The sequence below is a fragment of the Carcharodon carcharias genome, chromosome 31, assembly GCF_017639515.1.
Source record: "Carcharodon carcharias isolate sCarCar2 chromosome 31, sCarCar2.pri, whole genome shotgun sequence".
Lineage (NCBI taxonomy): Eukaryota > Metazoa > Chordata > Chondrichthyes > Lamniformes > Lamnidae > Carcharodon > Carcharodon carcharias.
The window spans coordinates 485,101-508,185 of NC_054497.1; the positions used below are offsets into that span (position 1 = coordinate 485,101).

The 23,085-nt window shown below is 45.6% G+C and overlaps 1 protein-coding gene across 2 annotated transcripts in view; it reads right to left on the reverse strand.

Moving 5' to 3' along the window:
- Positions 1–23,085, reverse strand: part of LOC121271816 (cytokine receptor common subunit beta-like) — a 54,924-nt gene that overhangs the window by 27,114 nt on the left and 4,725 nt on the right. The window contains exons 1-6 of one of the 2 annotated variants that reach the window (XM_041178107.1): positions 20,274–20,536; positions 9,975–10,136; positions 8,062–8,209; positions 6,041–6,210; positions 4,347–4,504; positions 1,534–1,729 (exon numbers count right to left, since the gene is read on the reverse strand). In XM_041178107.1, the coding sequence (XP_041034041.1) occupies positions 1,534–1,729; positions 4,347–4,504; positions 6,041–6,210; positions 8,062–8,209; positions 9,975–10,053 (751 nt within the window). In that variant the 5' untranslated portion in view covers positions 10,054–10,136; positions 20,274–20,536. Of the gene's footprint in view, positions 1–1,533; positions 1,730–4,346; positions 4,505–6,040; positions 6,211–8,061; positions 8,210–9,974; positions 10,137–20,273; positions 20,537–23,085 lie in introns of those variants that run through there. The other variant, XM_041178106.1, reaches the window with a different exon arrangement.

Consider the following 23,085-nt stretch of genomic DNA (forward strand, 5'->3'; position numbering starts at 1 on the left):
AGTGTGTCATGCGATCCTGTCTTAGTTTCACTTTTGCTTTAGAGCAGAACACACACACACACACACACACACACACACACACAGACACAGCTCTGCTGCTAATGCCTTCAAGCTGTCTAAGTGCATGGTCTTAATAAATGAAACCATAATATGTTTACCCATTCCTTAAGAGTGATTTGTGCCCTTATATCATTATCACAACATAGCATGGTGCTCAGCTGTGGTCAAACAGCCTGGCAGCAAGATTAAGTACAAGTGCAACATGATGAACAGCCTGAGATCGTGCTACAAGACATGAGGTGACCCTTGACGTTTTGGCCAGACAGCTATGAAGCGGCAGTGTCGGGGAGTGTTGCAAATGCAGTGCCCTGACTGCGCAGAAAAGCTTGAAGCTAGCAGCAGCAGAGCTGTGGGTGTGCTTGTGTGCCCTGCTCAAAAAGCACAAGTGAAACTAAGACAGGATTACATGACACACTTCCCCTCTAAGTGATGTCATGCTGCCATTCTTTAAAAGCATATTACAACAAATGTCTGCAATCTCTCTACCAAAATGTGCTGGGACAATTGAAGCTTTCAAGACTGAGATTGGTCAACCTTTGTTAAGAAGAGATATGGAGAAAAAGCAGATAATTAATAATTAATAAATAATAAAGCAGGTCTTTGAAAAGGGAATTAGATTGCTGCCTGAAAAGAGAGAATGTTCACGGTTACAGGGGTAAGGCGAGGGAGTGGGACTAGGTAAAATGCTCTTTGAGAGCTAGTGCAGACTCGATGGGCCAAAGGTCCTCCTCCTGCACTGTAAAGATATTGTGATACTGCGACTGACCTTGAAGTATGGATCACCCCTGATCCAATTGAACCGTGAAGCAGGCTCGAGGAGATGAATGACCTACTCCTATTCCTCTGTCCATATTAAGAAATCAACAATTGCATTTATATAGCTACTGATCAAGATCCCTCAGAAATATCTCAAAACACTTCAGACACAATCAGCCACTCCCAGGTGTCGCCACTGCTGTTTTGTAGGCAAACAAAGCAGCCATTTGATTCAGAATAAATGACCCAGAAACACATGACAAATAGCAATGGGGTGACTGAACAGTGAACCTGCTCTTGGTGCATGGCAAATGTTGGGGACGACATCACGAAAGTACACTGCTTCAATTCTTTCTCAGTTTGTGGGATATGGGCGTTGCTAGAGAGGTCAGAATTTATTGCCCATTTTTAATTGTTGAGCCTTGGGCTACCTTGGCTCTAAGCTCTGGGATCCCCTCCTTAAACCTCCCCACCTCTTTGCCTGTCTGTCTCTCTATCCTCCTTTACAACATTCCTTCAAATCTACATTTTTGACCAAGCATTTGTTTGCCTGTCCTGATATTTCCTCAAGTGGCTGGATGTTCAATTTTGCTTAATAACCAGTCCTCCGAAGTTGTTGCTATGCTAAGGGCGCTTTTTAGATGGAAGTTAAAATTGGAGCATGGATTCTCCACCTGTTGCATCCAGCATCTCATTAAAGGTTTCAGTGACAATTACCTGTTTGAGAGTTACTGGCATTTTCAGTGACGTCCCATTGGACCTCTGAGCTCCACTCGCTCCAGTGACCTCTGTACCCATCCTGCTGCATTGTCTTTGCCCGCACACACGCAACGTATGTTTCTGAAGTCGCCAACGATGACTTGCTGATTTGAAACAGCCGATCGTCGCTTTGCACAGTCTCTGAAAGGGAATTCTGCAGAGAGAGAGAGGATTCATCAGCTCGCACACTATAGTCAGCTTCAAGCCTGCAATTTACTAACACTTGTAGGAAAATCTCTGCTAAAATTCATGTTTTTAAAAATATTTTACAATGAATTGCAAACATATGAAAATAAGAACATGGGAAATAGGAGCAGGAGTAGGGGAGATGGTCAATGGCGTTGTGACAATATTATTGGGCTAGCAATCCAGAGGCCCAGATTAATGGTCTGGAGACTTGGGTTCAAATCCCACCACGTCAGCTGGTGGAATTTAGATTTAATTAATAAATCTGAAATATAAAACTAGTCTCAGAATTAATGACCATGAAACTATCATTGATTGTTGTAAACAAGATCCACCTGGTTTATTAATGCCCTTTAAGGTAAGGAAATCTGCCACCCTTACCTGGTCTGGTCTACATGTGACTCCAGGCCCACAGCAATGAGGTTGATTCTAAACTGCCCTCTGAAATGGCTGAGCAAGCGACTCAGTTCAAGGGCAATTAGGGATGGGCAACAAATGCTGGCCTTGCCAGCGAACACCCACATCTCATGAAAGAATAAATAGCCACTGTAGCCTGCTCTGTCATTTCAATAGGATGGTGGCCGATCTTCTGCCTAAACTCCACTTTCTTACCTGTTCCCCAAATCCCTGGATTCCCTGAGAGGCCAAAAAATGTTTATTCATCAATTCCTGAAACCCTTTGAGCAACGAAATTTCCCCTCATCTGAGCCCTAAATGATCGGCCCCTTCTCCTGAGACTGTTTCACACCCTCCCACCATGTTTACATCTCCTCACAAGCGGAAGGAAGCTCTCAGTGTCTACCTCGGTAAACCCCTTCAGAATCTTCTACGTTTCTGTGAGATTACCTCTCATTCTTGCAAACGTCAGCCAGTGCAGGCCCAGTTTGCTATAGAGGTACTAATACAGTAAAAAGATCTTAGCATTCCTACGCTACCCCAGCGAGGCTCAATTGAGGTTCGAGGAACAGGGGGCCTCAGTTTTCGATTCTGCAATTCAAAGCCTCCTGGACTCAACATACAGATCAACAGCTTCAGATCAAAACCACAGCTGCTACTTTTTGAGTGATGGTCCTGCTGTTGCCATTTACAATTCCTTCAGACCCATCTTTGTTCCTTTACTTGTTCCATTACCAGCGCTTAAATCACTTCTGCCTTCCGCCCTGTCTCGGGTTATCTCTTTAGCTCCTTACTCCTCCCTTCCTGGCCTCTGCACTTGCTTAAACATCTCGTGAGTGTTAAATTTACCTGGGACTGAATTTTTAGCCCATTGGGTGGGTGCGTTCCTGACCCGCCTGAGTGTAATTTGGCATCGGGGGCGAGCATCCCAACCTCTTGGCGCACTCGCTCGATATTTCAGTTGGTGGGCGCGTGGCCGAGTCAGCAGCGTGCCCACCAACAATTAAAAGCTAACAAGGCAATTAAAAGAATTGGTTGGCGGGAATGTGAGAAAGCCGATCGGCCTTTAGATTTTTTTTTGGGGAAACATCATCCACGGGCAGGACGAGGCTTCCTACAGCAAACTAAAGGAAAATAAAAATTGAATTAATAACATGTCACATGAGGGGACACGTTTGATAACATTTTCAACATCTTTTTTTTTTTATTTTGAAAGCTCTTCATCTCCCTGAGGCAGCTCCGGGTATGAGGGAGACTTTTCAAGCGCTCACTTGCGCGCCTGCCTGAGGTTTGTGCTCGCCTCCTCCCCCACCCACCCCCTCCCCTACCCCCCAGAGGCAGCTCTGAGCGCTGTCGCTCGCCTTTCACGCTGGGTGGGCCTTAACTGTTGGTGAAATCGCGGTCCGGCCCCGATTGTGGGCGGCGGCCATCTTCCCACCTGCCCCCCGCTGATCCCACCCGACCGGGGCTAAATTCTGCCCCTGGGTTTTGCCCACAGATCAGCTGTAATCGCACTGAAGGGCAGGACAGGCTTGAGGTGTCATGGCTTCCTATACTTTTACTTCAAATCTCCAACTTCCTCTGGCTCTGATAAAAAGCCATTGACCTGAAACCTTAGCTCTGTTCCTCTCTCTGCCTGACCTGCTGAGCTTTTTCCCCGCACTTTCTGTTTTTAATCTCAGCTTTCCAGCGTCTGCCTTAGTTTGCTTGTGTTAGAATTAAAAGACCGCCATGGCAAAGGTTCCTGTCCCAGCAGGCGAGGAGGTGGCACAAATTGCCTCAAAGGACACCACCACCCTGGTGCTGCGGCTTTGCCTGTATAAATGGCCAACTGCATTGAGCTGTGCTTCAGGTGTCTGCATACGGGAAGCTGGTGAATTGAGAACTCGTTGCATTACATTGCACTCACATCACAGCGAGAGACAATTCTCACCCCCTTCCCTCAGCCTCCCGCTCACCAGAGAAAAACGTGCCCGGTCTTTCCTGATGCTCATAACCCCTCCTTTCCGATATAACCCCTTGTGGATCTTCTTCACATCTTCTTCACTGTTATTCACTTCAAATGGTGATTGTGTTACCTGCCTCCCAGCTTAGATGCAGCCCAAATCCCTCGCAATACTCCCACGCCCCCTGAACTGGGAGATTTTGCTCATTCATAAAACTTTAAGAACGACATAACCAGTCTGTACCTCCCATGGCTGCCAGCTTCGCTTGTACTTAATTTCATACTGTAACTTTCCGAAGAGCATAGTGGATGAATTTGCCGCGTAGATTGTCTGCCAGGACAGTAAGTAATCCCCTTCCTCTGTGACAGCGACACTCAGATTGAACGGAGCTTGTGGTTTGACTGAGAATTGAAGCAACAAATAAGAAAGAAGGTTAGCTGCGTCAACTGGAAGGGCAAGTCTTGCCTCTATATCAGAAGATAGCGACTTTTATTCAGTTCCCTCCCGAAAGGCAGGTCCGACGCACAACACCCCGACCTCTACCATGGGCAGGGAAAGGAGGCAGGCCCTGTATCCACTCCAGCCAGAGTAGGGAAATCAAACCCCAGGCTGTTAACCTCAGTCTGACCCACACTGGTGGTCCAGTCAACTGAGACAACCGGGCCCTCAATGAGTCTGAGTTGCCATGGCCACATGTCCTTTTCCATGCATGTTGTAGCCTGGCCCTATGGATGGTGATGGTGGAGGGTCCAATTTTCGTTCCACCACATGGCTGACCAGGAATCTCTCCCACTCTTACAGAATTGCAGAATCACACAATCACACAGTGCAGAAGAGACCCATCGGCCCATCGAGTCTGCACCGACATGTGAGAAACACCTAACCTACTTACCTAATCCCATTTACCAGCACTTGGCCCCATAGCCTTGAATGTTATGTTGTGCCAAGTGCTCATCCAGGTACTTTTTAAAGGATGTGAGGCAACCCGCCTCCACCACCCTCCCAGGCAGCGCATTCCAGACCCTCACCACCCTCTGGGTAAAAACGTTTTTCCTCACATCCCCCCTAAACCTCCTGCCCCTCACCTTGAACTTATGCCCCCTTGTGACTGACCCTTCAACTAAGGGGAACAGCTGCTCCCTATCCACCCTGTCCATGCCCCTCATAATCTTGTACACCTCGATCAGGTCGCCCCTCAGTCTTCTCTGCTCCAACAAAAACAACCCAAGTCTATCCAACCTCTCTTCATAACTTAAATGTTTCATCCCAGGCAACATCCTGGTGAATCTCCTCTGCACCCCCTTCAATGTAATCACATCCTTCCTGTAATGTACACAGTACTCCAGCTGTGGCCTCACCAAGGTTCTATACAACTCCAACATGACCTCCCTACTTTTGTAATCTATGCCTTGATTGATAAAGGCAAGTGTCCCATATGACTTTTTCACCACCCCACTAACATGCCCCTCCGCCTTCAGAGATCTATGGATACACACGCCAATGTCTCTTTGTTCCTCAGAACTTCCTAGTGTCATACCGTTCATTGAATACTTCCTTGTCAACTTACTCCTTCCAAAGTGTATCACCTCACACTTTTCAGGGTTAAATTCCATCTGCCACTTATCTGCTCATCTGACCATCCCGTCTATATCTTCCTGTAGCACAAGACACTCAACCTCTGGCCACCTGCTATTGCTGTGTGTTGGAAGGGTCTATGTTGACACTCAACCTGTTTGGTCACATTATGAGTGCATCTTCCTTGGCTATCAAATCCTAGAGCGGAACTCAAACCCAGAGCTCCTGGCTCAGAGGCTTGGACACTACCCACGGCGCCACAAGACCTCCCCAAGATAGCAATAATGAATAATATAATAAGTGAGGAACTCCACCCAGAAGAAGAAAACTGAAAGATTTAACATTTTTCAAACCCAACTTACTGTTTTCCAAAAGTCTGAAGCGTTTGTTTAGCTTGACTGGTCTTCCTGGTTTAAAGACATAATTATATGTAAACGAGATAACATAACTGGTATCCATTATGGTACACCTCCAATGAAGATCAGAGCCGGAAGTATTTTCTGGTGATCTTCTTGAGTTGCATTTCTGCAATCTGAAAGCATAAAAATAACTTTTCATTTTGATGCTTCGCTCCTATAGGCTAGATCAGTGGTTCTCAAGCCTTTTCGTCTGTGGCCTGCGTAGAAGGAGGCAAAAGGTCACCTGGCAATCCATCACCCCCGCCCCCATCCCCCTCCCCACCACCTCTCCCCACCCCCCCCCCCCCACCGCTGCTTTCACTTGCCACCCCAAAAACCCAATCAGAATTTATGGGAAAGAATGTGACCACTTTACCACGAGGCACCAGTGAGGTAGTTCCAAGGTGGAGGGGTTTAGCAAACATATCCGGCTCAGCACTCAGCCAGCTCCTCTAGGTTTTCAGTCTGGCAAGTGTTGAAAAACTGATCACACAGTTGCACATTGTTGCTGCTTCAGAGCTGAGCCAATGAGCCCAGAACCCTTGGGCCAGATGCTGAGACAAATGTCCACATGCCAAATACCAGCTTCAATGACTTGTATTCTGGACAAGCCGTGGACCACCTGGAGGACACTCGTGGACCACCAGTGGTCTGTAGACCATACTTTGAGAACCACTAGGCTAGATTAGCTGGACTAGATTGCTACTTGTGTTAATATCCCAATGTGATTGAGCCACATTCCCTGCGCACTAGCTTCAGTTCTGGCCTTGCATCTTCTTGACTGCCCTTTGCTATCTATCAGGCTCAAAATGTTTCTCCAAGTCTTTGGACCTTTCTTAGGTGACACCGCAGGAGACCTGAGCAACTCTCATGAGGAGGTCCTATTGCCCTTGAAGTACTGTTTTCTGGGGTCATCGATACAAAAGGGCATTTTTCTGTTTAAATTGGTCAACACCAAACTAACGAATGCATTTTGTGTTTCTGAGCCCACCCTAGCCTCAGACTCACATTGGAGGCTGATTTTTCTGATCGCAGCCAGCATGGTGATGGGGCGTTTATTTGACCTCACATTAACCTTTATCTTCTAATTCCCACCCTTTCTCCTCCGGTTTCCCTGTGCTCAAAGGGGTTGAAAATGCAAGTCCTTGGTGTCCAGCTGTCCCATGTTGTGTTTTGGGCTTCAGCAGAGAGCTCCCTTTTGTGTAGCGCCTTGCACAACCTCAGGATGCCCTAGGCAGTTCGCAACAGCCAAATGAAGAATAGTCACTGTTGTCATGTAGGGAATGGGGGAGGCGGTAGCATAGCGGCATTGTCACTGGGCTAGAAACCCAGGGTCATGCTCTGGGGGGCCTGAGTTCAAATCCCACCATGGAAGATGGTGAAATTTGAATTCAATAAAAATATGTTGATGGCGATTGTTGTACAAACCCATCTGGTTCACTCATGCCCCCTTTAGGGAAGAAAATCTGCTGTTTATGCCTATTAAAAAATGCCCCCTGAACAAGGGCAGTTAGGGGTGGGCAATAAATGCTGGTCCCAGCCAGTAATGCCCACATCTCATGAGTAAATGAAAAAAAGTTCAGCAGCCAGTTTACACTAAGTGAACATCCACAAACAGCAACATGATAATGACCCAGTGATCTGTTCTAATGATGTTGGTAATGGATATATATTGGCTCAGAACTCTGCTCTTCTTCAAATTAGTACCCATTGGAAGAACTGCACTGACCTGGGAGGGCAGAGGTGTATGTGCCTAGTTCTCACCTGAAAGACAGCACCTCCAACAGTGCTGTACTTCCTCAGCACTGGGAGTACCAGCCTAGTTGTGTTCAAGTCTCCACCGTAGGGACTGAACTCAAGGTTTTCTGATCCTGAGGCAAGAGTGCTATTCACTGGACCCCACTACTATCAGTAGGAGTCAGTAACTTCAGGACAAGATAAAAAGACTTGATTTATCGTGTACAAAAGAATGATGTAATACTAACGTGTAGTTTCTCGTTGTTGCTTGTATTTCCTTCTTGTAATATAAATCCATTGGAATGTATTGCCTGGCCATTGGGTTTTCAGCCCATTGGCAGTCTATCTCAGATTTGTAGTCGGTGTAACACTGCAAACTGTTGACAACATCGTATACTAAAAGCAAAAGCAAAATCAACTATCAGGAACAAAAGGGGAAATACCTTCTTTTCTAATTAAAAGTCTAAAAAGAAAGGCTCGCTTTTCTAAAGTGCATTTCTAAAGTCCCCAAGTACTTTGCAGCCTGTGAAGCACCTTTGAAGTGTCTTCGCTGTTGTAATATCGGAAACCCAGCAGCCAATTTGCACACAGCAAGATCCCACAAGCAGCAATGTGATAATGACTGGACCACCTGCTTTTTCAGCCATGTCCGCGTTGAGGGATAAATATTGGCCAGGACACTGGGGCGAACTTCCCTGCTATTCTTCAGAATAGTGTAGTGTGATATTTTACCTGAGAGGGCAGATGGCTCTGGATAGGGCACCTGACAAAGAGAGGCACTTAGATCACACTAGAGGTTATAAATGGGTTTTCTATGAAGTAATGAAAAATCTTATTTGTGTTTCCTCTTTTGAGATGGCGAGGAGGGAATTAAATTCAGCATTCAACAAAACACGGCCTGTCAGTGTTGACTTAATTGCAGGACAACTTGATTGAAACATATGAGATCCTGAGGGGACTTGACAGGGTGGATGTCGAGAGGAGGTTTCCTCTTGTGGGAGAATCTAGATCTAGGGGTCACTGTTTATAAATAAGGGATTGTCTGTTTAGGGCAGAGGTGAGGAAAAGTTTTTCTCTCAGAGGGTCGTGAGACTTTGGGACTCTCTTCCTCAAAAGATGGTGGAAGCAGAGTTTTTGAATATGTTTAAGGCAGAGTGAGTTAGATTCTTAATAAGCAAGGGGGTGAAAGGCACCTTTTTGTATCAGGGGTAGCAGGAATGTAAAGTTGAGGTTAAAATCAGATCAGCCATGATCCTATTGAATGGGGGAGCAGGCTCGAAGGGCTGAGTGGCCTTCTCCTGCTCCTAATGTTCGTATGACCAAGTGAACAGGTGCCAAACACAGATTAGATTAAGTTGAAGCTTTCTCTGCACATCTCCATCTAATGGTCTCTGGAAGAGGCCACATACACCCAGTCTGACATCCCCACTTCAGGTGCTTCTGTATCGCCTTAAGGCACAATGCCCAGCTAGTGCTGTGCCCATGGCCATGGGCAATTCAGTTGACTCTACCCAGCACAACGAGGAACTCTTAATCTCTCCAAAGAAGAGACTCACCGCAACAATATGAGACAACCTCAGACCCATTTACACAAGGTAAGGCATTATTCTCCTTAGCTCTCTACTGGCTTGCTAGCTAGAGAAGAGAAAGGCTGACGTGACAGATTGAGGGATTTAAGGTGATGAAAGGGTTCGATAGAGTAGATGTATAGAAGCTGTGGGTGGGTTGGAAACCAGGAGCCGTGAATATAACGTAGTCACAAATGAATTCAACAGAGAATTCAGGAGAAACTTCTTTAACAAGAGAGTGGTGAGAATGTGGACCTCGCTATCACAAAGGAGTAGCTGAGGAAAATAGCGTAGATGCATTTAAGGGGAATTGAGATAAATTTATGAGGAAGAAAACAATAGGTGGATGTACTGATAGGGCTTGACAAAGTAGATGGGAGGAGGAGAATAAACCCTAGCATGGACCGGTCTTGCCAAATGGCCTGTTTCTTTGCTGCACATTCCATGTAAGATGGCACCTTTACTGATTGTCTTGACACAGTGGAACGGTAAGTGGAAGACAGACTTTGTGTAGTGCCTTTTCTCAAGCAATTTCCGCTGCAATCTACGTTCAGGGAGAAAGGATTATCTTTGAAAGAGGAGGACTTGCTTACCCGCCCCTGCGCAGTGAACAATGGTGAGGGCCACAATGGAAATCAGGCACAAAAAGCTCGTTCTTTCTTTTCCAAACATGTTGAGACTTCCTTTAAGTTCTTTTTCCACAAATCTTTTCTCTGAGGCGACTTCAGCCTTTTGGTTTCACGTCCTCATTAGCTCTAGTGATAGGAAAAAAACAAGAAAATATCAATTCACCACACTCCAAGTATCAATGAAGTCTGAGGTGGTCTGTGTTGATTGTGACCAGTCCGCGTTATCGCTTCTCACCCTCTTTTCAGCTCTTGACAGAGTCAACCACATCACCCTTCAGCTGTGCCTCTCCTCCACAGTCCAGCTCAATGGAATTTGCCTCATTTTTCCCCAGTCTTACCTGTCGCATCTTGGCACAGTAGTTTTTTAAAATATTCTTTCATGGGATGTGGGCACCACTGGCTGGGCCAGCATTTATTGGCTATCCCTCATTGCCCTTGAGAAGGTGGTGGTGAGCTGCCTTCTTGAACCGCTGCAGTCCATGTGGTGTAGGTACACCCACAGTGCTGGTAGTGTAGCAATCTCTAGCAATGACTTCTCTTCCCGTCCCTGAAGGATTAGCTCTGGAGTCCCCCGAGGATTCGGCCTTGGCTCCCTCTTTTTCCTCATCTCTGTGTTGCCCTTTGGCAATGCCATCCACTGAAAGAGGTCCTGCCTCCATATGTGTGCATGCAGGAGGCTGTGTGTGTGTGTGTGTGTTTTGGGGTTAGGGGTGCTCTGTGTTTGGCTTGGGGGTGTTTGTGGCTCCAAGTATCACAGGAGTTACTGAAGTTATTTTGGTGATAGGAATGTGTGTGCCTGTGAGAGAGTGGCTGTGTTTGGGATAGGGTAGTGCACATTTGGAGTACGTGACTGTACACATGAAGGTATGAGCTTATTTCTGTTTACAGTGAATTTCCTTGGGCCTTCTCGTGATGTAACTTTGGCAGAAGTCCAAAAAAAATGTGATTATGCACATAAACTGCTGGACAACCACCAAAACTACAGGCTGAACACAGCCTGTCTAGAGGCCTTTTGGAATAATGATGGTGGGCACAGCTGTGTAGGTCAGTGTTTAGGTGTGTGGATGGGTCAGTGTATGAGAGTGTGTGAGAGAGTGTGTGTGAGTCTGATGTGCATGTGTATGCACGTGTGTGCACTAATATCTGTGTCTGAGTATGTGTACGCATGACTGTGCATGTGTTTGCATGTGTATATGCATGTGTGCTCATTTGTGTCCGTGTAGGCGTGTCTGTGTTTATATGTGTGCGAGCATGTGTCTGTGTAGATCTGTGTGAGTGTGTCTCTGTGGGTAGGTGTATATGTGTGTACATGTGCGTGTACTCGTGTACTCACGTATGCTTAGTATGTATATAGGAGCGTGTACATGCTCACATGCATGTGGAGCATATTTAAGGTATATCTAGATGCGTTCACTGTACTTATGGTACATGTGGGCATTCTTTATATAAGTTCCTCTGCTGATGGACATAGATAGATATCCATATCCGTATGTGTATACAACTGGAATTTGTGATAACACCATAAATAAAACAAATATTCTTAAAGTGCTAAACAAGCAATTGCATGGCCTGTACCTATGTCATCATGAGGAGAGCATGGGCGGAGTCAACCAAGACTTGCATTAAGTGTGGTAGCGAGTGGGTAAAAGAAGGTTTTACCCAATGGTTGCAATGGCAGCTTTTCACGCTGTATTTTCCCGATCCCACCTCATTAATCATGCATTCCCGGGAACCACACTGTTTCGATGGTGGGTGGGCTCTCATTTTCCCACCACGAGATCACCTCGCTGTTTCCTCATGCCGGGTGCCAAATTTAAAGTGCAGCCACATGCACACATCTTCCAGCCCAGGATCGAAAGACAAGAGGATTGTAGCCCCCCCGATTCAGTGATGCGTCCCTGGAATGCCTTTCGGATGCGGTGGAGACCCACTGTGATGTCCTTTACCCCCACTCAGGCCGCAGGAGGGGCAGCGGCATCACCAGTCCAGCATGGTAGATGATGGCAGTGGTGATCAGTGCCAATGCTGCACTGAAGAGGTTGGCCATTCAATGCAGAAAGAGGATGAATGATCTCATCCCTTCAGCCAGGGTAAGGTAACCATCTCATCCCTCTAAACTCACACACCCAAACCCATCAGACATTCACTGGCATCTCACTCACTGCCAGCTCAAGGGACATCACCACTCACTCTCTCACACACACCCTCACATCTCCATCTGGCCTCATCTCCTCTGGAGACCGCCTCCTCAGGCCTCACCATCTTGAAGCCACTCGCACAGATCAATGTTTGTCCCCGCACACACACCCGGGGATACCCCCCTTCCCCAGTACAGCCCTCACCCTGCAGGCTCCGCCCTTGCTTGAGGCCACTTCTACCCCTTCCCCAAGCAAGCCCTGGGACCCGGTTTGAATCCCACCACAGCTGATGGTGAAATTTGAATCCAATAAAAATCAGGAATTAAAAGTCTGATGATGGCCATGAAACCATTGCTGATTGTTGTAAAAACCCATCCCAATCACTAAGGAAATCTGCCATCCTTACCTGGTCTGACCTACATGTGACTTCATAGCCACAGTAATGTCATTGACTCTTAAATGCCCTCTGAACAAGGGCAATAAATGTTGGCCTAGCCAGTAACACCCACATCCCATGAGTGAATAATGTTGATCAATGATAAATTCTCATGATATTATTCTTTTTTGTATATTGCACATTTGCATTTGAACATTTTGAATGTAATTATCGGAACCCCTATTTCCAACCCTTAACAGAGGGGATCTTCCACCCTGCAGAACCCAGCCAGTGCAGGAAACCTCGGAGAATGCAGCGGAGAGAATCCGCGTGGAAGACGCGCCCCCTTTTTACAGCATTAGCTGCCGTATTCTGTAAGTAAAGAGTTTAACTGTTCCAAAGCTTCTTTGATAGCCTTTACAGAGACATGACTGCAGGAGGACATGGATTGGGACCTGGATGTTAAAGGGTATAGGACATTTCAGAAGGACTAGAAGCAAAAAAAAGGTGGAGGGGGTGGCTTTGTTAGTTAATGATGGCATTAGCACAATAGAAAGGGATGACCTAAGTTCAGGAAACCAGGATGTGGAAAGGTTTGGGTAGAGATGAGAAATAGCAAAGGCAAGAAGTCACTTGTGGAAGTTGTGTACAGGCCCCCTAACTTTAACAACACGGTAGAATGGAGCATAAAGGAAGAAATAATGAGAGCTTGTCAGAAAGGTACGGCAATAACCATGGGGGATTTTAATCTACATATAGACTGGAAAAGTCAGATGGGCAAAGGTAGCCTAGATGAGGCATTCATAGAATGTTTCTGGGATAGCTTCTTAGGCCAGCATGCTCTGGATCCAAACAGAGAGCAGGCTATACTAGACCTGGTATTGTGCAAAGAGATGGGATCAATTAATGACCTTATAGTGAAGGCACCCCTAGGTAGCAGTGACCATAATATGCTCGAGATTTACATTCAGTTTGGGGGAGAGAGGAGTGGGTCCAATACTTTGTTTTTAAACTTAAATAAGGTCAATTATGAGGGCATGAAATCAGAGCTGGCTAAAATGAATAATTGGCAAATTAGGTTAACAGAGATGGAGTGCCTAACATTCAAGGGGGTATTTCGGAATACACAGAATAGATACATTCAAACAAGTAAGAAATAGTCCAAGGAACGGATAAACCATCCGTGGTTAAGTAAAAAGATTAAAGACAGTATCAAACTTAAAGAAAACTTCATCCTAGGCTCTTAAAAGAAGTGGCTAGTGAGATAGTTGATTCATTGGTTTTAATTTTCCAAAACTCTCTAGATTCAGGGAAGGTCCCATTCGATTGGAAGATAGCAAATATAATTCCATTATTCAAAAAGGGAGGGAGACAGAAAGTGGGAAACTACAGGCCAGTTAGCTTAATATGTGTCACAGGGAAAATGTTAGAAGCTATTATTAAAGACGCTATAACAGAGCATTTGGATAAATTCCAGGTAAATCAGGCACAGTCAACATGGTTTTGTGAAAGGGAAATCATGTTTAACCAATTTATTGGAGTTCTGGATAAATGGGAACTGATGGATGTACTGCACTTAGATTTCCAGAACCAGTAGATATAATATACTTGGATTTCTATAAGGCATTCAATAAGGTACCACTCGTAAGGCTATTTAATAAGATAAGAGCCCATGGTGTTCGGGGTATTTTATTAGCAAGGATAGAGGATTGGCTAACTAATAGGAGACAGAGAATTGGGATAAGTGGGGCATTTTTGGGATGGCAACTTGTAACTAGTGGAGAGCCACGGGGATCAGTGCTGGGCCCTCAATTATTTACAGTATAAATGACTTAGATGAGGGAAGTGAATGTACTATTGCCAAATTTGTGGATGATACAAAAATAGGTGGGAAGGCAAGTGCTGAAGATGACACAAGGAGTCTGCAGAGGGATATGGACAAGTTAAGCGAGTGGGTAAAAAAGTGGCAAATGTAAAAAATGTGGGAAAATGTGAGGTTATGCACTTTGGCAGGAAGAATAGAGAAGCTGAATATTAGTTAAATGGAAAAAAAACTGCAGAAAGCTGCAGTACAATGGGATTTGGGGTTCCTTGTGCATGAATCCCAAAAAGCTAACATACAAGTTCAACAGGTAATTGGGAAGGCAAATGGAATGCTGGCCTTTATTTCGAAGGGAATGGAGATTAAAAATAGGGAAGTCTTGCTAAAACTATACAAGGCACTAGTTAGACCTCAGCTAAAATACTGTGAACAGTTTTGGTCCCCTTATCTAAGGAAAGATATGCTGGCATTGGAGGCAGTCCAGGGAAGGTTCACTAGTTTGATCCCGGGTATGGAGGGATTTTCTTATGAGGAGAGGTTGAGTAGGTTGGGCCTGTACTCATTGGAGTTTAGAAGAATGAGAGACAACCTTATTGAAAGATATAAGATTCTTAGGGGGCTTGACTTAGATGACTAACTTAGAGTCATTTTTTGAAGGGTTCCGGGAAGTAGGGGAATTGCCCATTGGAAGTTCAAACTTGCTGGGCAATTCCCACGGAGCCCTTGCATTTTGGCTTCTGAGCGGTCCTATAGCGCAACTTGGGGTGTACATCTGGTCTCCGACTATCTAGAGACTGCAAGATCTGGGCCTTTATTGCCCTTTCTGCCCTCTCTGTTGGAGAGATTAAAAGTTCATCGATTAATGGCTACCTGAGCTATGAGTCCACATGTGAAGTCCCTTTCAGTGCAATACACAACAATCGTGAAGGCAATTTGACATAATTCTGGAGTTAATGCTGGTTATTATGAGCATTTAGGGAGTTTTTTTTTCACTCAATGTTGATAACACACTTCTGTTCTCAAATTGGTGTGGGGGCAGGCTCTGTGTATTAATGTCTATCCCTGGAGAATTGCCTCCACCCACCCCTCTGAAATTTGGGTTACTTGTCCCTGATGTAAACTGTGGCTCAGTCAGTCTCTGGGTCAGAAGGTCATGGGCTCAAGTCTGATTCAAAGATTTCAGTACAGAAGTCAGTGACTCTGTTGCAGGAAGGTGGAGGTGCCGAATTTCAGTTAACATTTAAAACTGGGTCCACCTACTCTCTCAATGGATGTAAAGAGGTCCTGTGAAACTATTTTGGTAAAAGAGAAGGGGTGATATGAGAAGAAGAGAGGTGTCCTGCCCAATATTCACCTCTCAATCAACACCACCAAAACTGATTGTCTGACCATTCTCCTATTGCTGTTCCTGGGAGCTTACTGAGCACAAACTGACTGTCTAGTTTCCTACATTACAGCAGCTATTACTCTTCAAAAGTGTATCATTAGCACTGTGAAGCAATTTGGGATCTTCTGTGGTTATGAAAGGCACTATATAAATGCAAGTCTTTAAGTGACATTTACTAGTCCATCAGTGGGGGGCAGGGAGTGGTTAGCTCAGGTGGGGAGCATGTCATCCAGAGTAACAGCGTACAGCGCAGGTGGAATTCCTGTTCCGGCTGTAGTAGACTTGGGACCTACCTCCTTGCCTTGACCCTTAGATTGGAAGGCAACCCATCAGTGACAAAAGCCACCAAGAAAACAGCTCAGGCTGAAGCATTAAGCAGAGGCATTGATGTAGTGGTAGTGTCATTGTACGAGTAATCCAGAGACTCAGGCTAATGCTGTAGTGACATGGGTTCAAATCCCACCACGGCAGCTAGTGGAATTTAAAATTCAGTTAATAAAAACTGGAATATAAAGCTAGTCTCAGTAATGGTGCCCATGAAACTATCATCAATTGTTGTAAAGACACAACTGGTTCACCAATGCCCTTCAGGGAAGGAAATCTGCCATCCTTACCTGGTCTGGCCTACATGTGACTCTTGACCCCCATCAATGTGGTTGACTCTTAACTGAAATGGCCAAGCAAGCCACACAGTTCAAGGGCAATTAGGGATGGGCAACAAATGCTGGTCTTGCCAGTGACACTCACATCCCATGAAAGAATATATTTGAAAAATCAGCAGACACTCATCACATCACTGGTCTTTGCTATTGTCTATTCTTAACATGCAATTAAAATAATATTAACTGTTTCATAATCTTTAAGATTTAAGGTTTAAAAAAGACCCGGGTTTCATTCTTTCTTTTCTACTAATAACAAGGAATGGAAAAATAATATCTCCCCCAATATTTGGTCATTCATCACAGCCGGGATTGGTTGGAAAACGTGAAAAGGGAACTTGGGCTAGGAGCAACTCCTGATATAAAGCGGGTTAACACATGTCCTCAGTAATGTTGCTGTTGACTGGAATCAAGTGCAAAGTTCAACTATTCATAATTCTGACAAACAAATGAGTTCAAATTGGATTTCCCAAGCTTCACTGACCTTTGTAAAGTCAAGCTTCAGTGGTTATGCAAATGAGGGGATGGCAGCATGTGCAAAGATAAATCAGCAACAATCGTTCAGGAACCTCCTAAACTCTCAGTGTTGGGTGTATTCACCCAAGGAGGAAACACTGGCTTAACCTCCAAATCAACACAGGCTCCTGATGCAATGAATCTGTTTGTGTACATATTATAATAACTACGCCACGAATATCCAAATAACCTAATATTTTCAGTTTTATGTTATTTGCTTATCCCACAATATGTATTAAAAGTATTTTAATCTGATATGTGCCAATTTAATTCCTCCCCCCCCCCCTCCCCCCATTGGTCTGACTCTTTAACTTACACTTCCCCCTTCACAGACGCTGCCTGGTCTGCTGTGCATTTCCAGCATTTTCTGTCTTTATTCTGGAGTTCCGTCATCTGTGATGTTTTGCTTTTGGGCGACTCAATTAATCAGCCCCCTGCACCATCAGGACATTTCTCCTTTTTGTTAATCTGCTAGTTTAACATCTAATCTTCATAATTTTGGATAACTTTCAAAAGGTAGGGTAATGGGTTGGTGGGGAGTGTGGGCTGGGGCTGGAGCTGGAATAATTGGACAGCCCTTTCAAAGCGCCAGCACAGGCATGATGGGCAGAATGGCCTCCTGTGCTGTAAGATGCTAAGTAAATTTGTTGAGCTTCAAGATCAAGTTGCAAGTAAACTGCTCTTCGCCATTGGCTAGTTCAGTAAACCTGGGGTGAAACAGTTAATATCTGAATTGACAGGAAACACATTTACTTGGTGATGGTACAAACACATTAGAGCAGTACTTCCTCAGAGATCCTTCCAGTTAACTTTGATGGAAATGTGATGGAAACTCCGACTAACTGCAGTTCCACCGAAATGGCATCAGCCGGTGGAGCACCGAGGAAACTCCGCTGTAGCGAGCGTGCATTCCCCTTTGTGCAATGATTGGGAAGGTCACAAAAGCTGATAGCCCCTGCTCTTGGCAAGGAGGACTTTAAATTCTCCATTTTACATCAGTGTTCAACAGGAGGAATTGAATCGCAAATGAGAAAATTGATAATAATCCACACTTAGTGGAGATAAGACAAAATCCACTTTCAATAGCAACGAGGACTGGTAAATGGAGGAAGACACCAACTGCAAGAGGTCACAAAGATGGATGACAACATAGGTCAGTCATCGAACGGCCAGGGCTAATGAAACATGAATTCAGATGCCACCAGGGTGGGTGGGGGATTTCACAGAATCATAGAGTCACACAGTGCAGATGAGGCCCTTCGGCCCTTCGAGTCTGCACCGACACTTGAGAAATACCTGACCTACCTACCTAATCCCATTGACCAGCACTTTGCCCATAGCCTTGAATGTTATGATGTGCCAAGTGCTCATCCAGGTACTTTTTAAAGGATGTGAGGCAACCCGCCTCCACCACCCTCCCATGCAGCGCATTCCAGACCCTCACCACCCTCTGGGTAAAAAATTATTTCTTCACAACCCCCCTAAACCTTCTGCCCCTCATCTTGAATTTATGCCCCCTCATGTCTGACCCTTTAACTAAGGGGAACAGCTGCTCCCTATCCACCCTGTCCATGCCCCTCATAATCTTGTACACCTCGATCAGGTCGCCCCTCAGTCTTCTCTGCTCCAACGAAAACAACCCAAGTCTATCCAACCTCTCTTCATAACTTAAATGTTTCATCCCAGGCAACATCCTGGTGAATCTCCTCTGCACCCCCTCCAGTGCAATCACATCCTTCCTATAATGTGGTGACCAGAACTGTGCACAGTACTCCAGCTGTGGCCTCACCAAGGTTCTATAAATTTACTCAGCTGAATAAAAAGCTAACATCATTAACAGTGGCCACAAGCTACCAGATCTAGTTCACTGATGTCTTTTAGACCAGGAAACTTGCTGTTGTGTAGCAATATGGTTAATCCTTAACAAACCTCTGAAATGGCCCAGCAAGTCACTCAGCTGCCTTTGAGCAGGTGCCACCACCTTCTCAAGGACAATTAGGGATGGGCAATAAATGCTGGCCTAGCCCACATTCTAAGACACGAGACAGACGAATAAGCAATGAAGGATTTAGAGTTGGAGCAAGTTAGACTTTAAGTGACTTTAAAGGAATAAAAACTATGCAGGGCACAATGGAAGCAGCTGACCCACTGTCACCTGATTTGCTCTACTCCCCAAGTCAAATTTCGCACCCAGTAACATAATAATATTACTTTTAAAATGAATTGCTTTTTCTCTTTCAGTCCAGCTAACGTAGCAAACTAGAGCAGCGGTAGCTTGTGGCAGCAGCACAACCTCATCTCTTGGACATCCCAGGTCTCCCTCAAAGACCCTGAGGTGACTTTCTCAACACTCACACTCTCTCCCAGTCAAACCTCTGTCTCATTCCTTTCACCATTATTTTATCTTCCCCTGCCTCACCCTCTCTCCTTGGCTCATCAGCCTTGCTGTCTAAGTTTTTCCAGTGAATACGAGTTGCCCACTGTCTAGATGGTGAGTTGAATTTACCAGCCCTCTCGTCCAGGTGCTGACCAAGGAGGACAGAGAATGCTTTCCTACAATTGGTGTGCATTAAGGCCATTGTCTAGATCTCCGCTTACTATTAAATGTAAAATATGGAAATCTTTCTGCTGTATTTAAAAATGTTACTAATATATAGCAGGCAGAGGTAATCAAAACTCCTAGTCACACCCCTTTAAGGACCAAACAATCAGAGAGCACAAATACAGAGGGCATCAAATAATGAGGATCACATTGAATTACATAGAATTTTACAGGGCAGAAACAGGCCATTTGGCCCAACTGGTCTATGCCTGTATTTATGCCCCACACAGGCCTTCTCCCATCTCAATTCACCTCACCCAATCAACACGTTCTTCAATTCCTTTCCCCTTCATGGCAATAGTTCTAGATTGAAAGCAATGCACAACAATTGGGTAACTATCTGAAGGGACAATAGTTGGAGTGCTACAGGGAAAGGGAGAGCGGGACTAGCAGAGTTACTCTTGCAGACAGCCAGCATAGACTCAATGGGCCAAATGGCCTCCTGCTGTGCTGTAACCACTCTAGGATTCTATGATAATTGCTTAGGCAGCGGTCAGTATTAGAACAGTTCAAAAGAATGGAATGATCACTTACTCGAAATGATTCCGTACATACCCCAAAGACTGACAGCCAATTTCCTACCATGAAGAGACTTAAAAGGCGATTCCAGCATAACCAACAAGAAATATTGACAGGGAGCATGGGGCTTATAGCATATGCAAGCACCAAAGTTCCCAATCCCTCTTCGGGCATCTGAGATCGTGGGATCACCACAATCTATTTCCATTGCTAAGACTAAATAGAAGATTGGAGGCGTTCTTACCGTTCTGACGTTGTGTTGCTCTCACACAGTGTGGGAACAGGGTAAGATTGATGCGACGATGTGCTCTTTGAGCTGCATCGAACTTTGTAGCTGGTGCACCAACAGGCTTTCTCAAAGATTTATTGCAAACAGTTTGCTGATGTAACTCTGCTCGGAAGAACAAATATTCCCTGGAAAGAGCATTTAAAACTGACACACTTCCAATACTCTTCTCCACTTCACTAACACCTCCTCAGCTCTGACTTACAAAGAAATTGTACTCAGGGGATGGGGAGGGGCATTGCATTGAACAAAACTATTACAACATGATCCTTCCTTGAAAACTGGCATAAATCCAGAACACAAACACTCTGAGACTGCCCCAGTTGCAGCACCTCCCCTTTCTCTACTGTCTTAGCAGATTCTACTCTTAAATGTGTGCCTGAGAATTATTTTTGATCCCCCTGCCCTGGGTATCAAGTCACAGAATCACAGAAACACACAGTGCAGAAGAGACCCTTCGGCCCATCGAGTCTGCACCGACACATGAGAAACACCTGCCCTACCTACCTAATCCCATTTATCAGCACTTGGCCCATAGCCTTGAATGTTATGATGTGCCAAGTGCTCATCCAGGTACTTTTTAAAGGATGTGAGGCAACCCGCCTCCACCACCCTCCCAGGCAGCGCATTCCAGACCCTCACCACCCTCTGGGTAAAAAAGTTTTCCCTCACATCCCCCCCTAAACCTCCTGCCCCTCACCTTGAACTTATGTCTCCTCGTGACTGACCCTTCAACTAAGGGGAACAGCTGCTCCCTATCCTCCCTGTCCTTGCCCCTCATAATCTTGTACACCTCGATCAGGTCGCCCCTCAGGGGGGGTAGGGGTGCACTCAGCGAAAGCCCCCGGAAGGCACAGAGTTGCCTCAGAGAGCTGAAGATTTTGAAAATAAGGAAATCGTGTTCCCCGTATGTGACTCTGTCACATGAACAGGGACGTGTGAAAAATGAGTTTAGAAAATTTTCATTATCTTTCACTTCTGGCTCAGAGCCAGTGATGCTACTCACTGCACCACAAGACCTCCGACAGTACCTTGCTAAGTGGCTATCTTCCCTATGGGGAACCTGGACGGAGTATTAAACTACAGAGGCCTCATCTCTTCGCAATCTTTCCCTGGTCTTCATAGTTGTGCCAATCGACATACTGGGAGAGAAAGTGGACAGGGCCGGCCATATAATGACTGTGGCTACAAGACTAGGTCAGAGGCTGGGAACTCTGCGGAGACTAACTCACCTCCTGACTCCCCAAAACCTGTCCACCATCTACAAGGCACAGGTCACAAGTCAGGAGTGTGTTGGAATACTCTCTTATTGCCTGTACAACCTCATATTGAGCACAGCTCCAATAACACTCAAAAAACTCAACACCATCCGGGACAAAGCAACCCGTTTGAATGGCAACCTTGCCACCACCTTAAACATTGACTCCCTTCCCCACTGGCACACAGTAACAGTGTGTACCATCTACAAGATGCACTGCAGCAACTCACCAAGACTCCTTTGACAGCACCTTCCAAACCCACAATGTCTACCATCTAGAAGGACAAGGGCAGCAGATAGATGGGAACAACAGCACCTGCAAATCCCCTCCAAGTTAAACAACCATCCTGACTTGGAACGACATCACTGTTCCTTCACTGTCGCCAGGCCAAAATCCTGGAACTCCTTCCTTAACAGCACTGTGGGTGTACCTACACCACATGGACTGCAGCGGTTCAAGAAGACGGCTCACCACCACCTTCTCCAGGGCAATTAGGGATGGGCAATGTCTTCGCCAATGATACTCAAATCCCATGATCGCATAGTAAAAAAAACCTATTCAATAACCATTGTCCAGCAAACAGGAGCAGAAGGTTTACTTTCTCAAAGGGGTTGTGAAACTATTTGTAACAATCCTACTATGACCAGCCTAGCTGGGATTCAACTTTCCGTAGATTTCAGCTCAAACCTGGGCAGGTCTGAAATTTATGGCTCTGTTGCATACCTGGTAGCGTGAGTTCCAAACAGTAGTGACAACCTCGTAATGAGGCAGTTTTAATTGTGGTTGGGAGTCTGCAGAAGCAGCACAGAAATAAAGTGAGGTTGAAGATTCTAGGGCCAATAGCAACATAAAATTAGATGTCAATTTTTTGAACCTATATTGAATAAGCCATGTGAGTAAGCTAGTCCATCAATCCTGTCTCACAGCATAATGAACTAAACTAAACACTTGCCCCTAAATTTTCCTCTTCTACCCCCTCCCCCCAACAGCTATGTAACCTCCCAGAAGAGGCAAAAAGCCAAAGATTAAACCCAGGGCCAATGAGGGGAGAAATACTCCAGAAAATGTCCCCCTGACCAGCCCTGGAGTATCACTGTGCAGGAAACCCTCAAAGCTGAGGCAGGGAGGAGGGGGGTAAGAGAGTAGTCAAGAATTATGCCACCTTTGCCCCTTTTCTATGGCTGCCAGAAACTCTTGGCATTTTCTGCTGCCTTCTCCACTTACGGCTCCTCTACCCTCTGCAGTTAACAGGGGGGGGCAAAAGGCTAAGGCTCAACACTGAAGCTTCAGGGCCCCAATGAGGCTGGTGGCAGGACCACATGATATTGGTGTGCCAACCTCACCTGCTCACTGCCTGCAAACCATGGGCACCAGCAGCAGGACACTCAGCGAGCGGAAAGAATCAAATAACCATAGAAAATTTGGGACAGTAAGGAGATGTTGCTGTGGTGGCAGCAGTATGTACCATCTACCAGATGCACTGCAGGAACTCACCAAGGCTCCTTAGACAG